At 41.2% G+C, this 17,806-nt stretch overlaps 1 protein-coding gene across 1 annotated transcript in view; it reads right to left on the minus strand.

Annotated features, from left to right (window-relative positions):
- The window catches only part of ROR1 (receptor tyrosine kinase like orphan receptor 1), a 400,859-nt gene that overhangs the window by 172,741 nt on the left and 210,312 nt on the right, over nucleotides 1-17,806 (minus strand). The window contains exon 2 of the mRNA XM_072730721.1: nucleotides 8,753-8,824. Within this exon, the coding sequence (XP_072586822.1) occupies nucleotides 8,753-8,824 (72 nt within the window). The remainder of the gene's footprint in view (nucleotides 1-8,752; nucleotides 8,825-17,806) is intronic.

The following is a 17,806-nucleotide window of genomic DNA, read 5'->3' on the forward strand; positions in this document are numbered from 1 at the left end:
TCCATAGGCCTCATCTTGGAGGTTCCTTCCCTAAAACGAATAGGCTTATCAAGTAAAGAAGATTAACAAGAGTCCTATAGAGAGCACAGCTTGGTTGAAGGGTAACTGATTTCTATATCATGTGCTCTACCCTGGGTTCTAGCCAGAGGGACCAAGGACTTGTCAATTAGCAAGGGATAAAGCAGACACAGCAGAGCTGGCAAGAAGCTCCTCTACTTTCCTATCAGTAGTGCTTCCAGAACTAGACTAGATTTTTTTATTATTATTAATTCCTATAAAGGAAAAGAAAACAAACGGTGGAGACTAACTTTGGATGGTTAGGAATAATTTACCTGAGTGGATTACAACTATGCCAATATCTGAAAAGGGAAAGAGGATTCTGGGTAGAAGGAACAGCATATCAAATGCCCCTGGTCAAGAAAAGAGCTTAGCTTGCTGGAGGAACCTAAAAGGGAGCGAGTGCATCGGGTGCATAGCCAGCATAGGAGAACAGTGTAAGACTGGGTTTGAGAGAGAGAGAGGCAATGCAGGATATGTAATAGGGCCCTGTTTGAAAGTGTTCAACTACTGCCCCAAATCTGCAATTCCTGCATTGCTCTGTGATTCTGCTGTTGTCCTTCAGGTAACCATTATCAAATTAGAATCCCTCGATGCTTCAGATTTCTAACCTGCAGAGTTTTTCTCCACAAAAAGTACATTACTCAAAATATTACCTTTTTTGAGTTAATGATCAGATTATAATCAGTAACAATAATCCCTTATGCCTAGATATTTTAAAGTATTATATACAGACACAGGATCTGTTTTAGAAAAGTTTCTTTTCATAAAAAGTAGTTCTTAGAGTTTTAAAGCTGGAATGGGCACAAGAATATCTCATACTCTAAGGAGGAAACACAGGTTAGGAGATTTACCTAAGATTCCAGCTGTTGTTTCATTACAGCAGCACCTTTGACTAGAAATATAACACAAGCCACACATGCAAGCATCATGTGTAATTTTATGTTGTCTAGTAGCAGCATTAAAAAGGATTGGGTAAAATTAATTTTAAAATATATTTCCCCTTAATTCAATACATGAGAAATGATCATTTCAACATGTAGTTGATAGGAAAATTATTAATGGGATATTTCAAGTTCTTTTATCATGTCAAGCCTTTGAAATCCAGTGTGTGTTTTATAGTTACACTACATCTCACTTTGGACTGGCCAAAGTGTTCAATAGCCATGAGCATCTAGTGGCAACTGTACTAGACCACACACCACTGGAGCCTCATACTGAGGAGGGCAGCCAGAACAAGGATTGGTACCTCCCTCTTGACAGATGAGAATACTGAGGCCCAAAACTTAACTGACAGATCACTGGCTTAGTGGGGGGGTTGAGTTGGGACTAGAATCTTCATTCCCTCTCAAGTGCTCTTTACCAGATCATACTTCCTCCCCTTGAGAAGAAGAAGAAGGAGTGGGAAGCACAAGAGCTACCAGAAGCTAGTACTCATTTGTACTGGAGACTGGGATGGGGCTTCATACTTTACATAACTCTTCTAGGGACACTTGCAAGCTGATATCCCTTCTCCCATCTTCCTACGAAGTTACCGAGGCTCCAAGGGCTTCTGTTGTTGAAAGTGGCAAGATGATATCTGCCCTTTGAAGAAAATGTGATTACCAGATGAGGAAGATGTTGCTTGAGGCTGTAGGTGCCAAGGGCTGGCTGCCCCAGGATGGGTCACTTTGGCATGACCATTATTTTGAGTTAAAGGTGACCAAAACCCAGTAGATATAGGAACAGTTCAACCTTTTCCTGATTCCCAATGTCTAGATTTACATTGGAAAGGAAAGCCTGAAACTGGAAGAGAGCTATGAATAGAAACTCCCAGTAGGCTGAGAAACTTACCCGCATAATAGGGCAACCTTATTTTTCCCAGCATCTGTCACCTTCCTGCATAATGGCCTTCCTCCTCTTTGTATCCTCAGGCCCTACCTCTCTCCTTAGCTCAGATAAGCTTCCTACTGCCTTGTTTTTGGAATCTCATGTCTGTGTTGGATTTCCCATACATATGCCTATTAAATTTGATTTTTCTCCTGTTAATCTGTCTCATGTCAATTTGATTCTAAATCCAGCTAGAAGGACCTCAGAGGGCAGAGGAAGGTTTCCCTGCCCAAAACCTACTGAAATGGTGCTGTCTTAAACATCACAGGCTTCCCCAGGAGTTCCACCAGAAATTCTTCCCACCAACTACCAGTTTTGAAGATGGGACACTAAATGGATAAGACTTCAAAGACCCCAGTCCTAGGAAGACTGTTCGTTAGCCTGCCAAGTACCAAGACTCCTGATCCAGTCCTTCTTTATGTTGTTCCTTCACCCACTGCCACTGCTCCAAATCCATACAACCAGGAGCACAAGTAAAGGATCCAGCTACCCTATTTGGGCTAAGTGTACAGGCCAGTCAATATCATTTAAACAGATTCTTTAAGTGCCAAATCAAGTAACAGAAAAAAAGGGACAAGAGGAAGCAACCACTCCTGAACCAGAGAACCTGGTCATGGTTCTTGACAGGCAAGCTCTCAGGGAAGAGGTAGGCTAAGGGACCGAGGCCAGCATGTATCTATCTGTTTGTTATGACCACGCAAGCAGATGTCCTTGGCACAATACACAAGTGGTACTAGAGACGTGTTTGTTGGCCAGCAAAAGTCTTAGGTGATAGATTCAAAGGCCCTCACTCCAGAGGTGAGTAAAAGGAAGCTCAGAGTCATAGTAACTCCAGAACTCATGCTCATAAGAATCACACTGTACACTTCCCTACTGTGTGTAAAGCTCTAAGCTTCATAGAGAAAGCCAGGTCTCCATTTGAGAAGTAAAACAGGACAAAAATACCCCCAGATCTAGTCTGTCAGCACAGAGAACTATTTGAAGTTGGAAGCAAGCCTCAGTATTTTTTTTAAGTAGGAGGCTCCCTCCCTTTCTGCTACCTACGGGTGCAATTTCCAGTCCTTTCTCCAAAAGAAACATTTGGCTTTCTACAGAGAACCTCTGAGACCTCATGTGACTGAAAATGCAAGAAGGGGAAAGAGGCCCTCATCACACCCCATCCCAAAATCCCCATGGGGAAGCTGAGGTGGGGCCCCCGTAGATCCATTTATTTTAGAAGGTACTCAGTTCTGAAGCATTTGTTTCAGAAATTACCCCCATGCCTCATCAATAGTAGCTTTCAACGGCTCTTCCCGGGTGGCCTTGTCTCTTTTAGATTTCATTTCCTGTTGGAAAGGATAAACAGGTAACTGTTTAATGCCACTGACTGGACTCATTTAACAGAAAAACAGGACCTGAGTGAGTCTGGGGAACCAGGGTGGGGTTGATGGGTGGAACAGAGTAGCTGGGTGAAGAGAAAGGCATTAAAGAACACCAACTGATGGGGCTTATTTTACTGCTTCTACCTTTGACAAACTTGGCCCAAGAAGGAGGGAAGGGGAATGCATAGGAGGGGGTGTAATCAGCTGCCACGTTGAAAGTGGATCCCTAAACTGGGCCTGGAGGCCTTGGTGGGAATCCTGGCACTGCCACTCACCACCAGAGCCCTTCAGCCAACTCCTTTAAGCCTGATGAGCCTCAGTTGCTTATCTATTCTACCATAAAGGGTGGTATGAATTCGAATGATGCATGCAACATGTTTACCCAGTGCCTTGCACACAGCAGGTATATTCACTTGCAGCAGCTATGAATTTAATTAGCTGGGATATGAACCCAAGCAATTTAGCACCATGTTTCCTACTATACACAGCAGATATTATGTTGGGCAATTAGAGCATGCCAATAGATAAGGGAACCCCTAACTTCAAAAAGCAGGCACAAACTAGGTAATTTTAATACAGCATGGTAAGGACTCTGATCAAGATAGATGTGGGGTGATGTGATACGCCACATATGAAGTATTTCAGGGTACCGTAGATGGCATGGTCAATGGGACTGATAAATGGATTCATACATTCTCTCTCTCTCTTTCTCTCTCTCTCTCTCTCTTTCATGCAAGGTCAGCAAAGCAGGGATGCTGCCTATCTTATTCAGCACTATTCCCATTAGGAGCACTAAGGGAATGCTTCAGACAATATTAAGTAAAGGGGTTAGCCAGGAGGAGAAGGAAGTTCAATGCAATCCAGTCTGAAGAAACTGCATAAACAAAGGTGCAGAGACTAGAAACAGAGTGGTACATTTAGGGAATTAGAGGCAGGTTGTTGAAACAAATGGAGCATAAAGTACAGGGGTTAGGGATGAGGTGAGAGGAGTCAGCAGAGGTAAGACCAGGGAGAAGCTTGCTTATCAAGCTAAGAAGTGGTGCTGGGGGATCCCTGGGTGGCTTGGTGGTTTGGTGCCGCCTTCGGCCCAGGGCGTGATTCTGGAGACCGGAGATCGAGTCCCATGTCGGGCTTCCTGCCTGGAGCCTGCTTCTCCCTCTGCCTGTGTCTCTGCCTCTCTCTCTCTCTCTTTTTGTGTCTCTCATGAATAAATAAATAAAAACTTAAAAAAAAAAAAAAGTGTGGCACTGGTGTGGGTGAACATGCACTTGTGGAAGGCCAGAATGGAAAAGCTGAGGACATGGGCTGATTGAACAAGATCTAAAATCTCTAAAATATGCTTTCCCTACAAGCCTGCCAAAGTGCCTACGACTTTTTTTTCCTATAAAGCCCAAAGTAATAATCATATTAACCCACAACAGCTGTTACTGCTTTCTCTCCAATTAGTTTATCAGATTTTCTAGCCAGGTCAATTTTCACAACAACCAGATGAGGTAATTACTTTTGTTATCTCATCTTACAAGTGAGAAGACCAAAGCACAGATAGGTGGAGTGCCTTGCCCAAAGCCACACAGAATGTAGGTAGAGATACAGGGTTCAAACTTTGTCACCTTGGCCCCAGAGTTCATTCTCTTAACCACTATGTTATTTCAAATCCATCTTCTTTTTTTAAAAAATTCATGAGAGACACAGAGACTAAGGCAGAGGGAGAAGCGGGCTCCACGCAGGGAGCCTGACATGGGACTCGATCCTGGGTCTCCAGGATCAGGCCCTGGGCCGAAGGCGGTGCTAAACCACTGAGCCACCTGGGATGCCCTCAAATCCATCTTCTAGTTCACCATTTTTCTCTTTAGCTGAATGCATCCACTATTTGACCCATTTGATGAGCTTCTAATTTCTATAACTGCTTTTCAGTTCTAGAATTTCTATTTAGTTCTTTTAAAACCTACTTTTTTATCATATTATCCTATACTTGCCCTATGGTTTCTAATTTCCTCTTCACCATGAGGCATTTTATTTATTTATTCTTCCCATGAAACACACACACACACACACACACACACACTATATTCTCTCTCAAATCGGTCTATTGTCTAGTTTCTGAGGTATGACCTTTTCTGTGTGTCTTGTCTGCTCACTCTTTTATTCCTCTCTTGCATGTACTATAATTTTTATTTATTTTATTTTTTAAAGATTTTTTATTTATTTATTAATGACAGACTCACAGAGAGAGACAGAGACAGAGACAGAGACACAGGCAGAGGGAGAAGCAGGCTGCATGCAGGGAGCCTGACGTGGGACTCGATCCTGGGTCTCCAGGATCACACCCCAGGCCGAAGGCAGCGCTAAACTGCTGGGCCACCAGGGCTGCCCTGTACTATAATTTTTAAAAGTAAACTCAACATCAGTAGGAATTTGCTGTTGTTATTTAGTGGTTTTGATTTTTAGAATTTTGTTTTTGTTAGGGTGCCACATGCACTGGGATGTTGAGACATTTTGTGAGCTGGTTTTGGTTGTCCCCTGTCAGAGTTTCAGAGTTTAATCAATTCCAGACCAAGTTTTTACATTATATTCTTGGTTTGTAGCTTGTGTACTACATGAGAAGAACTCCAACCCCTAAGCCCCATATAGTACAGGTTCGGGCTTGCATTTCCCATTGGTGGCCCCAACAGCCCAGGGTAGTTCATAGACCTCCACACCACATCCTCAGTAGAACTGTCCTTCTTTCACACTTGGTTCAGTCTTTCCTCACTGACAGTTTAGGCAGCAAGTTTGTTTCCTATGGCCTCAGTTCTCATCCCCATGGGATATTGAAACTCTAGCCCCTGAGAACCATACACATTTCCTATATTTTTTATAAAACCTTTTGTTTAATTCCTTTTTGTTGATCATTGCTCTACTACTGAGCTTGCTCTTCTGGCACCTGGAGATTTCTCCTTTTTTGTGTGCCAGCCTGTCAATGATTTTTTCTTTTCATTCTGTATTTCCACCAGCAATTAGAGGGGAATGTCCCTTGACAGCCCAATCTATCAAATTGACCAGAAGGCTTTGATTATACATTTAGATACCAGTCTTTTCCACCTGGCTCTGTGTTCATGGAAGATGGAGGTCTTTGTCTAATTCATCTTTCAATACTAATTTTTCAGACAGTGCCCAGACCAGAGTAGGAAGCCAAAAAGATTTGATCAATGAATGAAAGAATTAATCAGCTTTCTTTCTGATTCTAGATGGGAATGAAAGACCATATACTAAATATCTTCTAGAGAAATATGACACCAAGAATCCCTGGAAAGTCACCCATGCCCTCTGGAAGGCCATGCTGAACAAACAAAAATTTGGGGCCTGCCTAAGTCCAGCATTTTAGCAAGAGGTTCACAACTATTGACACTACTACTTTCCTGAAGGACACTCACTGCTAATTACAGTGTTGGTCTGGTAGAAATTCAAAGTCTGGCAGCCTAGGTTCTTGACTGGTGGTTCTGCTAACTTTTTAGTACATAACTGATGACCTCTTATAGCCATAACTGGAACCTGATCAAACAATAATGATATAATTTTTACTGTTGGTGCCACAGGAGCTTGCCAATTATGTTCACATTCTTGAAAGCACCTAGTAAAGTGCTTGTTATAGAGGGGGGACCGAGTTGACATTTAGTGTGCTCTATGTCTTCTTTCACATTAAAAAAAAATCATAAGTATTTGTTGAAAATCTACTGACTCCTAGGCATTGTACTGGTGCTGGACAGAGAAATACCATACAGTCTCTTTTAAATCCTAAACTAGAAAAAAAGAATGTCCAAAATAAATTTGACAAGAGAAAATTATTCCAAATGTCCTTTTTTTTTTTTTTAAGGTGAAAAGATAGCTCACTTCATCCCACCACTCTAAGATGCCTAATAAAGTCTACAACCGGGATGCCTGGGTGGCTTGGTGGTTGAGCATTTGCCTTCAACTCAGGGCATGATCCCAGAGTCCCACGTTGGGCTCCCTGCTTCTCCCTATGCCTATGTCTCTGCCTCTCTCTGTGTGTCTCTCATGAATAAATAAATAAAATCTTAAAAAAATAATAAAGTCTACAACCATCAACATAACCTTGCCAATTACTGTTCTGTAAGGTTTTCTCTCTTCAGAGATTAAATACAACTCCCAGTGAACACATGAGCTAACAAAGAGAGCTGATTATAAAAGGCATCTGATATAAAAGACAATGATTTTTGAGCTTTTATCACTATACTCCCAGAACCTAGAATCATGCCTAACTAAAGCAGAAATTCAGTAAGTTTAATGAATTTGCACATATATAGACAGATGTGCCCATCCATATGTATGGCCTGAGATAAGTTGTGACTCATTGTTTCACACATACTTACTGAGGATTTCCTAAGAACAGGAGTTGGTGCTAGATTTTGTGATGGAGACAAAGAAAAAGAAAGAGGACAAGAATAAAACAGAATTTCATTTACAAGGAACTTTCAGGCTTAAGAATGAGATAGACAGGTATATAAATCACCATGATATAACACAGAAAATACTAAGAGAACAGGGAAAAGGGCTATGGGAGTTCCAAAGAAGGAAAGGCCACTTCCTGCTCAGGGATTAGATAAGACTGTGGCTAATATAGAATTCATTCTTGGTCTGGAAGGATAAGTAATTTGTGGCATGCAGAAGGGAGAGAATGGTTACTGGCAAAGAAAAAAGGAGTGATTCAGGTGGAAAGAATAGCTCTGGCCAAAGCAGAGAGGAAGAAAAGCATGGGGTATAGAAGAAGAAATAGAAATTTCACTGGAGATGCATAAAGGGACGTTAAGGGGACTAAAGAGAAATAAGCCTGGAAGGGTAGGATGAGCCAGGCTGTAGGGGCTTTGAACGTGTTCTGATTTACCATTCCCAGACAGAGGATCCCAATCGAGTGGCCAGTGCTTAGCATATGGTGGAGCTTAATTAATACTACAACAACTTCATAGCAGGAACCTGTTCCCCACGTGCGCACAGGAAGCCGCCATCTGTACGCACAGGCAATTACAAACATTCCAAATACTCTGCCCTGAACCCTGCAAGCACATCAAATAGTCACTGTAAAAGGTCACCCAGCAAACAGCTCTGATCAATCCTGGCTCAGGCGGAATCAAATCCCCTAAATAAGATCCACTAGATGCAGTGTCAGGAAGGTCAGAAACAACCCTATTTCACATCTTGAAGCATTTTTGCCATATGGAACATTTTAGAGGAAGAAGGGAAAGGAAAGAAGGGGGGGGGGGGGAAGTTCTCCAGAAATAATAGAATTCCAAGTAATTAAATGTTAAATAATCACAAAGTAAGCAAGGGATTTATTTTGGCCCCCGCCTCCTTCTAATGATCTAAAAAGCAGCTGATTTCAAAGAAGGCCATGCCAGGATTAAAAATGGAGTTTCACTCACGCCACCTCCCCCATGCCTCCACCTCCCCTATGCATCCCCATTTTGTACCTTTGTCGAGTTCACTTGAAATGTTCCACGATGAGGTAGGCACTAACTCAGCAGTGACTGACAACTCTGTTTCTGGAAAGAAAAAGAAGGAAGGGGAGAAAGACAAGGGTGATATTAAATATATAAGTAACTTATGGGCTGTTAGAAGCATTACAGGAGATTTCCAAAGGCCCTGCCTTTTCAGAGAGACCACTGCAATCCCATAGCTTATTAAGCCGGAATGGCTGCTCTGCTTGCCAGAGGCGCCTGCATTACAGAGGCTATCCAGATGAACAATCTGTAGGCCAGATTGAAAGGGTTTTTCTTTAAAACAAGGGCTTGAAAGTTAAAATACAAATATTTCAGTAACAAAAAAACAAACCTAGAGAAATGACCAGACATTATCAAACATAGACTCTGCTTTTTCTTGTGAGAGGACTACTCCTAGACTAATATATTCAATAGTCTTTCCATGAAAAATGAGAGCTAAATTGTTCTTGCTACTGTTTTATTTATTGTATTTGTGAATTGATAGGGTTTCTATTAATAGAGAAATCTATTTCTTTACATTGAAACTTATAGTTAAGACAAATGAAAGCTAACTGTTTGAATATGAGAGTTAATTGAGGTAACTAAACTTAAAGGCAATTTTCAAAACCACCATAAATTAAAGCAAACATACAAATCAATGCACTATCAAAATTTAAAAATTTTTAAACTCTTCAGTAATAGACTGTAATACCCAAATGATGTTTTTGTTCTTGTTTTTGAAATTTTAAGCCACGACACCATCCTACAAGTACATTTTAATGGGGTTTCACTAACCTCCCCTTAGGCCGTATCTACACACACACACACACACACACACACACACACACACACGGTGTATTACAGAACATTAGTACTGAGCAGGATCTCAGAGAACTCAGAACCAATGACATTAAGATATACGGCACCCAGGAGCACCTGGGTGGCTCAGTCAGTTAAGTGTCTGTCTGACTTTGGCTCAGATCATGATCTCAAGGTTTTGGGATTGAGCCCCTTGGAACTGAGTCTTGGGACTCAGCAGGAAGTCTGCTTATCCCTCTCCTTCTCCCTCTTTGCCTCACCCAGTTCATGCTTTCTGTCTCTCAAAATAAATAAATAAAATCTTTTTTTTTAAAAGAAAAAAGATATATGGTACCCATGCTGTCAATTCCCCTTCCTTCAATCTGGTGCAGACATCATTAAACAATTATGGTCCTTTTTCCTTATTAAATCTGGGATCTGCCTTAGAGTCTTTTCAACATAGTGCTCTAGGTAGCCACTAAAAATGGATCTGAAATGCAAGGTGAAGTTTTTAGTAAGTGGAAGAACTGCAGTTCAAATTCAGGTCTGTCTATTGTCCACACATCTCCTAGTAGCTCATGCTACCTGGTACTCAAATCTGTGGAACCTGATTTGTTTTTCATCTTACCTCTCTATGACTTCACCTTTTTACCTAGATAAGCACACTTTCTAACATTTCCTTATTTACTGATGGGGCTTGGCTGCCACTTGGCCATAGTAGCCACACACCATAGTCAGTGAGCTTTACCAAGAACAGGATGTTTACCCACTGAGACCTTGCAAAGACTCACTTCTAGTTTGTCTACGGGGCCTCTGATCAACCTGTCACATACAGCAGAGACAAAAGAGTTGTTTGGTTTGTGCAGACCTCCTTGGTTTGCCTCTTTCCCTGTCCAAGTAGCAGTGGGAAAGAAAGTAGACAAACCATACACGCCCTCTCCAACCCAAATGGCCCCAGTCCCCTCCTATGTTGTGAGCTAAAAACAACATAGATTCTTTTAAGGGGACCTGAAGTCAGATGGGCAGTATGGCAGGAACGTTAAAGCACATAAGATTCAAAGTATGAAGTGAAAAAGAAAAAAGTATTCCAAGTAGGAAAAATGCTTAACCCGAAACCACAAGAGAAGGCAGTGCTTCTGCATGGTATTAACAACTTGTCCTAGGAATGAGTATTTCATGCAAGTGATTTCATGAGGAAGATCTAATTGTCTACAATTGGGGGCCCCCATGAATGACTCCAACCACAGCTCCAATCTAACCCCAATCCTGCTGCCACCCACTTGGGCTCTTTGAATAATGGCCCCTTGTTTGCAATATTATGGACTACTGTGGTTCATCGTATAAAGGGCTCATGAAGCCCTCCAATACCCAGATTTCAGGGAGCTTGGGAATAGAAGCATGGCAGCCAGGGCAGCATTTCAGGCAAGGAAGCAAAAGGTGGGGAAGTGGTGGGATTAAGACAGACCTTGACAGTATTTACATTCAACATTTTCAAAGCGTCATCTTACTGCTGCTCACAGTTAAACTGCCAGAAATATAGGTTTCATTTTACAGTATTAATTTTATAGAAAGTTAGCTCTATGTCACTTGGTTTTTCTAACCTGAGTTTGAGTTGCTGATTAAATATAATTTGGGACCGATGACAAATGAATAGATTCTTGGCACTGCTAACAGTAAAATTGTTCCCCATGTGTCCCTAGACACTAATTACTACTCGGCTCTTGGACTATGGCAAAGATAATTTCAATTCACAAGCTTATTAAGTGATTGTGATGATTCTGAGGAATTTCATTCTCAGCCTCAAGATCTATTCCTTTAGATAACCACATGTTCAGCTTTTCAGATAAAATGATAATAAAAACAGATAAAATATCTTAAAATATGAATAACCTCCCTGAAAAAATTAACTTCCAAGGCCACATTTTTTAAAAAGAAAGGCTGATTATTTTATGTGAAAAGTTTAACAGTAGTAACTCCCTCTCCACAAAGAAATGATGTTTAATAAGCTCCCCCTCGCCCAAAAGGAAGGTTGGCCTTTAGGTGAGAAAAATTCAGTACTTCTCAACTTGTGCTCTATGGAGTCCAAGATCAGTAGCAGCTTTAGAGAGAGACATAACCACCAGCCTTGACCATGCAGGATCTCCAGTGGTTGTGGCTTCTTTCCTACCTCCTCAACATGGCAAAAGGTGAGATATTTCCAAGTACATTTAGTACCTGACTAGCAACTTTTCTTTGTGTAAAATTACTGTGGTAAGAGCAAATTAATATGTGCCAACTGGGAGATAGTAGAATACTTAATAGAAACACGTACCTAGATTAAAATACTGATTTTATGATCATGAACAAGTTACTTAACATATTTTGACCTCTATTTTCTTGTCTGTAAAATGGAGACAATAAAAGCCACCTCACAGGACTGTGGTAAGGGTTACATTAGATTATGGTCCAAAAAGGTCCTGCATACTGTCCAGCTCAGAGTGGACACTCAAGCTCTTTTGTGACTTCTTCTCTGTCTACTAAGGCAGATAATAGCCATCCTCTAGGCAGACATATTCCTGTTAGCTGCTATGTCACTGTCTAGGTTTGAAATAACATTCTCCATACTTTTCAGAAAGACTCTATTTCTCATGCCTTACTAAACTAAGCCAATCTTTTCATTTTTGTGAGGTTTTCCCAAATTGGTCACCAGTTCTCTTAAGAACTTAAGTGCTTTTATGTATTTTTATCCAATTTAAGCAAATCAAGCATGTTTTAGAAAACTCCAGCCCTTATCTTCCCTGACCTCTGCAGGAGGGCAAACCATTCTTCTCCCGATTTGATCAATAGGAGCTATTATCTTTGCAGTTTCACTGATGATTGACTTCTTGGCACTGATTCTGCAAACCATAAGGTTTTGGTATTTAAGTCTGAACAGTGGGAGTGTTATTTGGAGGAAAGGAAAAAAAAATCAGCCTTGAATCCTCCTAATTGATAAAAGCCTGTGCTCTCTGAAAGGATTACTGGTTCATCTCAGCAGTTGGCAGGTAGAGACTCAACGTTCACAGGATGTAGAGGCTCTTGCAAGAAGCACCCAGCCATGCCACATCCTGTATCCTGATCCAGGGATACGTGAGGTTACACAGACATAAACCAGCATATTCAGGACATCGGTGGCCAGCCCAGTGGTCACAAAGGCCAAGTATGAGGGGACAAATGGCTACCCCAGTGTCCTTCATGACTGGAGGCACTGGGTCCCAGAATGTTACATCTGGATATACACTAGATATAACTCTGCTTTTTTTTTTTTTTGCGTCCACAGGATTTAGTGGGGGTATCTTTACAGAGCAACATTAGAAGATACAGGGGGAGAGAGAGGACAGGAGGACAGGACTTTAGACCCTCTTGCTACAGGAACAATTTCCCATTTTTCTGTTTCACCTATCAGATATCATGGAAAAGGGTCCAATGCTTTATTAAATAAATAAATAAATAATAACATTTTTAAAATTAAAAAAAATAAGCTTCTAATTTGGTATATATAGTCTCATTTTACAGATGAAGAAAGTGAGGCCCACAGCAGTTGGGTGACCTGGCGAAAATCACAGAAGTCCTAAATAGAGCTAGGCCTTAGAAATGGCTTAGAAATAAATGCATGCTTTCTCTCTGTGCTCCATTCGCTTCTGTCTGTGCCCCTAAGTTGTGACCTGTATCCTTAAAAGGAGTTCAGAGAGACACACTGGGCATTTTCAAACAGCTAGGGTCAGTCACACAAAATGAGTACACTTCTCTGCTCACGGTCAACAGGGGCCAGGGGAGAGTAGAAAGGAGGTGGGCGGGCTGATGACTTCAAGTTCGTGGGTACACAGTGTCATTCTAGATACTGTTTGGTGATGGCTCTCTGCCATGGTTCCTTCCTATTTCCAGTGCCTCAGTGGAAGAAAAGCCCATGTAGCCCTAAGTTACCTTTAGTCATAGGTTACCTTCCACAAAATTACCTGTTTGGGAAAGTTGACAGTTGGGCAGGCGACATTCTCTAACAGTGCAAGGTGGTTTATCAGCCAGGGCTTTGCTCCTGCTCTGGGTTTACAGAGCATCTGGGATCCTGAATGAGTGGCCCCTCCACTCTGGGGACTTAACTTACTGAGAAGAGATATAAGTTAGAGACTTTCTCACCCTATGTGAGACAGTCAGGACTGGAGAATTACTATGCTCAGGGTTCACGACAAACCTATAATCCTTAAGGCCCTCAAATTGGGACTTCTGATATAATCTTTAAATGAAGTTATCGGTACAGTCACAGAGAGAAAAGAAGGCATGATCCTGCCACATTAAACCACATTCCCAACCACACGACCTGCACAGCACTATGAAACCATGTTTTTAAAATAAAACCTGTAATGACTTTGTAAATAGCATAATTACTATGCAGGTTGGCAAGCCATTAACTTGCTGAAAAAAATTTTTACACATACCAAAATTTGTGGTATTATTCATATTTTTATGTAGAGGGAAATGTTAAAAAAACGGGGGGAGTCCAGGTTTTCTTAATGTGAGGGGCTTGGAGATCTTGTCCACAAGTCCATCATTAGGTGCCATTACTATCTCCATTCTCAAATTGAAGAACCTGAAGCAGACACATGAAGGCACTTGCCTACTCAGGTTGTTGGAATAGGGGGAGGAATTCTGATCCACCTGGGCAGGGAAGTCTGACAGTAGAACCAGTGCATCTCCAACTGTACTAAGATCAGGGGGCAGGGGTATGCTGAAAGGTGTATCTGCTTGCTCTCTGGCTTAAGCCCCCTTCAGCCCCAGAGGATCCCTGTGAACTAACTCTAAGCTACGCAGAATATAGTTTGAGAACCAGTACCTGAAATGACACATTTCCTCCCTATTAATGCCTGGTTTCCTAGTTCTAAAACCCAAAAAGGATAGTGAAGGACACAAAGGGAGGGGAGGAAATACTTCTGGAGGAATCACCATTAAATGCCTTGCTTTAATTTGGACATACTATTTCCAAGTCTGCTAAATTAATATTATAGACCACATGCACTTCTTGTATTTAAAGGAATTATGCTACACAAAGCACCACAATAATACACATGTTCTTTACAGTCAATAGCAATAATCTTGAAAACTATCTTACTTAAAAACTATCATACTTGGATTCTCTTCCATGGAACTCTACAGAGTCACCCACCCACTCACTCACTCAACTTATTCATTCATTCAATACACATATGTATTAGCCCTTTCTATGTATAAGAACTGGGATGAAAAAGCATGTCCTGGTCCTTGACATTTTCAAGAACTCACAGTCCAGTGGGAGAGTACAGAAACACAATTATAAACAGTGTGATAGGGTAACAACAGAAACTGATAGAAATAGGCTCTTCGTCCCATGAGTCATTCCTCCCACCCACCCCACCCCAACGAGGCTACAAACACCCCAGAGTACTGAATAAAATATCACAAAACAATATATAATGCATAGCTGAGATTGAATGGAAAGAAATTCTCAGGTGCCAAAAAAGAAGAGAACAGTAAATGGAAGATGATTCAGAAGGTGCCTTGAAAATATAGACCCTCTGGGCTGGGGGCTCAGTTTCAATGTTCACTTGAAAGCCAAAAATGTGGCCAGAAAGATATCTGGGTTCTTGCTTAACGCCTTTACTAGAGCCTGGGAGAACATCCCCATCTGTGGGAAGGAGCTGAAAAAACACTTACTCCAATGGCCCAGAAAAGCTGCTAAATTCCTATAGTCTAGGAATTGGGAAGGGGTGGAGGGCACATCTCTTCAATAAATCAAAGGGTGTGTAAAGACCAGAGAAGTCCAATGTACCTTTCACCCAGTTTCTCTCCATGATTACAGCTTATATAATCATAGTACAGCATCAAAATGATGAATTTGACATTGTTACTGAGCACATGTCAAGTTCTGTCATTTTGTCATTTGTAGCTTCATCTAGCCACCTCTGTAATCAAGATCAAGAACTGTCATCACCACCAAGATCTCCTTCATGCTATCCCATTATAGTCACACCCATCACCCTCCTCCCAACCACTGCTAACACGTGACACTCACTGATCTATTCTCCACCTCTATACTTCTGTTGTTTTAAGAATAATATATAAATAGACTCCTACAATGCCCTTGAGATCCACCCAATTTGCCACATGTATCAATGGCTTATTCTTTCTCATGGCTGAGTAGTATTCCATAGTATGGATGTACCACACTCTGTTTAACCTGGATGTTTGGTTATTTCCATTTTCTGGCTATTAAAAATAAAACTATTATAAATCTACTCACTGCCTTTTGCGCTATTTCAGTAAGAAGGAAGGTGAATCTAGAAGGAAAGAGTTGTATGCAAGAAGCAGTAACAAGGAAATAAACTGGAAAATGTGTTTAGAATGTTAGATAAGCCTTGATTCTAAAAATAAATATGTGATTAGAAGTACAACAGAGGTAAAAAATAGAGAGTTCCAAGGTAGCATTGAGGAAGGTATGTTGTCCAGTTTGGGGACGAGGAACCCAAAAGATCAGTGGGTGGCAAAGACTGTCCCACTCTGAGAGGAGGTCTGGGTATTGGAAATACCATGGCACATTAGTGGCAGAGCAAATAACTCAATAATGGTCACCCTCAGTTACACATTATCAACTTTTTCCAACAAGTAAACAAATGGTCATTTCAAAATCCAGAGCCTTCTAATTGTTTTTGTTTTTTTCTTAAAGACAAAAAAGGAGTATCTCAGCTAATTTCTGGGCAGGCCGGATCTTCTTAGGATCAATGCAAAGTCATAAGAGAAATTTCAAAATGGCTCAAACTCTGATCTTCCTCAAGAAGAAGTTGAAGTAAATGGATCCCCAAAGTTGGCACTCCCTCATTCACCCATGGTGCCACTTGACTCAAAGGATACTTAGTAGAACAAAAGAATTAGTTTATTTAGGGCTTCAGAGCACGCTGGCAAAGAGAGTTAAGAAAAAAAAAAAAAAGGATGAAGCATGCTGCGAAATGCTTAGCTCAGAAATTGGTCCTATCTCTATGTAGGTTTCATTTTGTTTTTTTTTCAGGTGTTGCACTGAATCTGTCAATGTCAGATTCCCAATGTCAACAAACTGCACTGTTTCTTCTGGTTTCTGCTTCACTGCTCTTCCTTATAGGCTTTTCCCCCTCAAAAGTGCCTTCTGGCCATTTTTCCTTCTTCCCTGCTGTGTCATCTATCTGTCTTCGGAGATTTGCCATTTAATCCTTCCCTTTGTATGGCCCATGCGAACTTTCATATTCTATAATCAATTTTGTAATAAAAATCTATTACCCTATAGTTGTCTCTGGTCAATTCAAAAACAACTGTCACTCAGAAGAAAAAAGAGACCCAAGAAAGATGCTTTCCTATTCCAATGCCATGACTCTTGACTCTTGCAAAACAAATGAAATCTTGGTTAAGTTCCACACACAATGGGAACAAAGTTAAATTATGCTGGGGGATCCCCAAAGGGGATTAAGCATATAGTTCAAAAAAACAGAAGGCCACTAAGAATTTCTTCAAAAACTCTTTACTTTCACCCAGAGTTTGATATATTTGTTTGTTCACTGAATCACTCATTCAATGCTCAATAAAAATTTATTGAGCACCTACTCTGTTTCTGATCAGCTCAGTGCTAGCTAGGTGATAAGGACCTAATGAACAAAATTAAGTCTATTTCTTATTTCATGGAGCTCACTGTGTGGTAGAAGCACAGAGAAGTAAACAAAGAATTAAAAGATTGTATGATAAATGCTGTGTATGTGTGGTGGAAGTAGGAGTAGGGGGAAAATGGAACTAGCAGTCTTGAAGGATCCTGTCCTGACCAAAAACGTTGGTGACAAACCTTACATGGTTTATGGAGAGCCAGATGTTTAGATGGACACAAGGAACCTGGATAATCAAATTTCCTCCTTTGAATAAAACTGGATTTTATCTTTCTCAAAAAGTGAATAAGGAGCTAAGAACTCTACACTGGGTGGGTCCCACCTGCCATAAACACATCACTTCATTTGCCTGCAGGACTTGGCTACTAGAAGAAGGCTTTGGGGATCCCTGGTGGCTCAGTGGTTTAGCGCTGCCTTCAACCTGGGGTGTGATCCTGGAGACCCGGATCAAGTCCCACATCAGGCTCCCTACATGGAGCCTGCTTCTCCCTCTGCCTGTGTCTCTGCCTCTCTCTCTCTCTCTCTCTCTCTCTCTCTGTGTGTGTGTGTGTGTGTGTGTGTCTCATGAATAAATAAA

This window comes from Vulpes vulpes, chromosome 12 (genome assembly GCF_048418805.1).
Source record: "Vulpes vulpes isolate BD-2025 chromosome 12, VulVul3, whole genome shotgun sequence".
NCBI lineage: Eukaryota > Metazoa > Chordata > Mammalia > Carnivora > Canidae > Vulpes > Vulpes vulpes.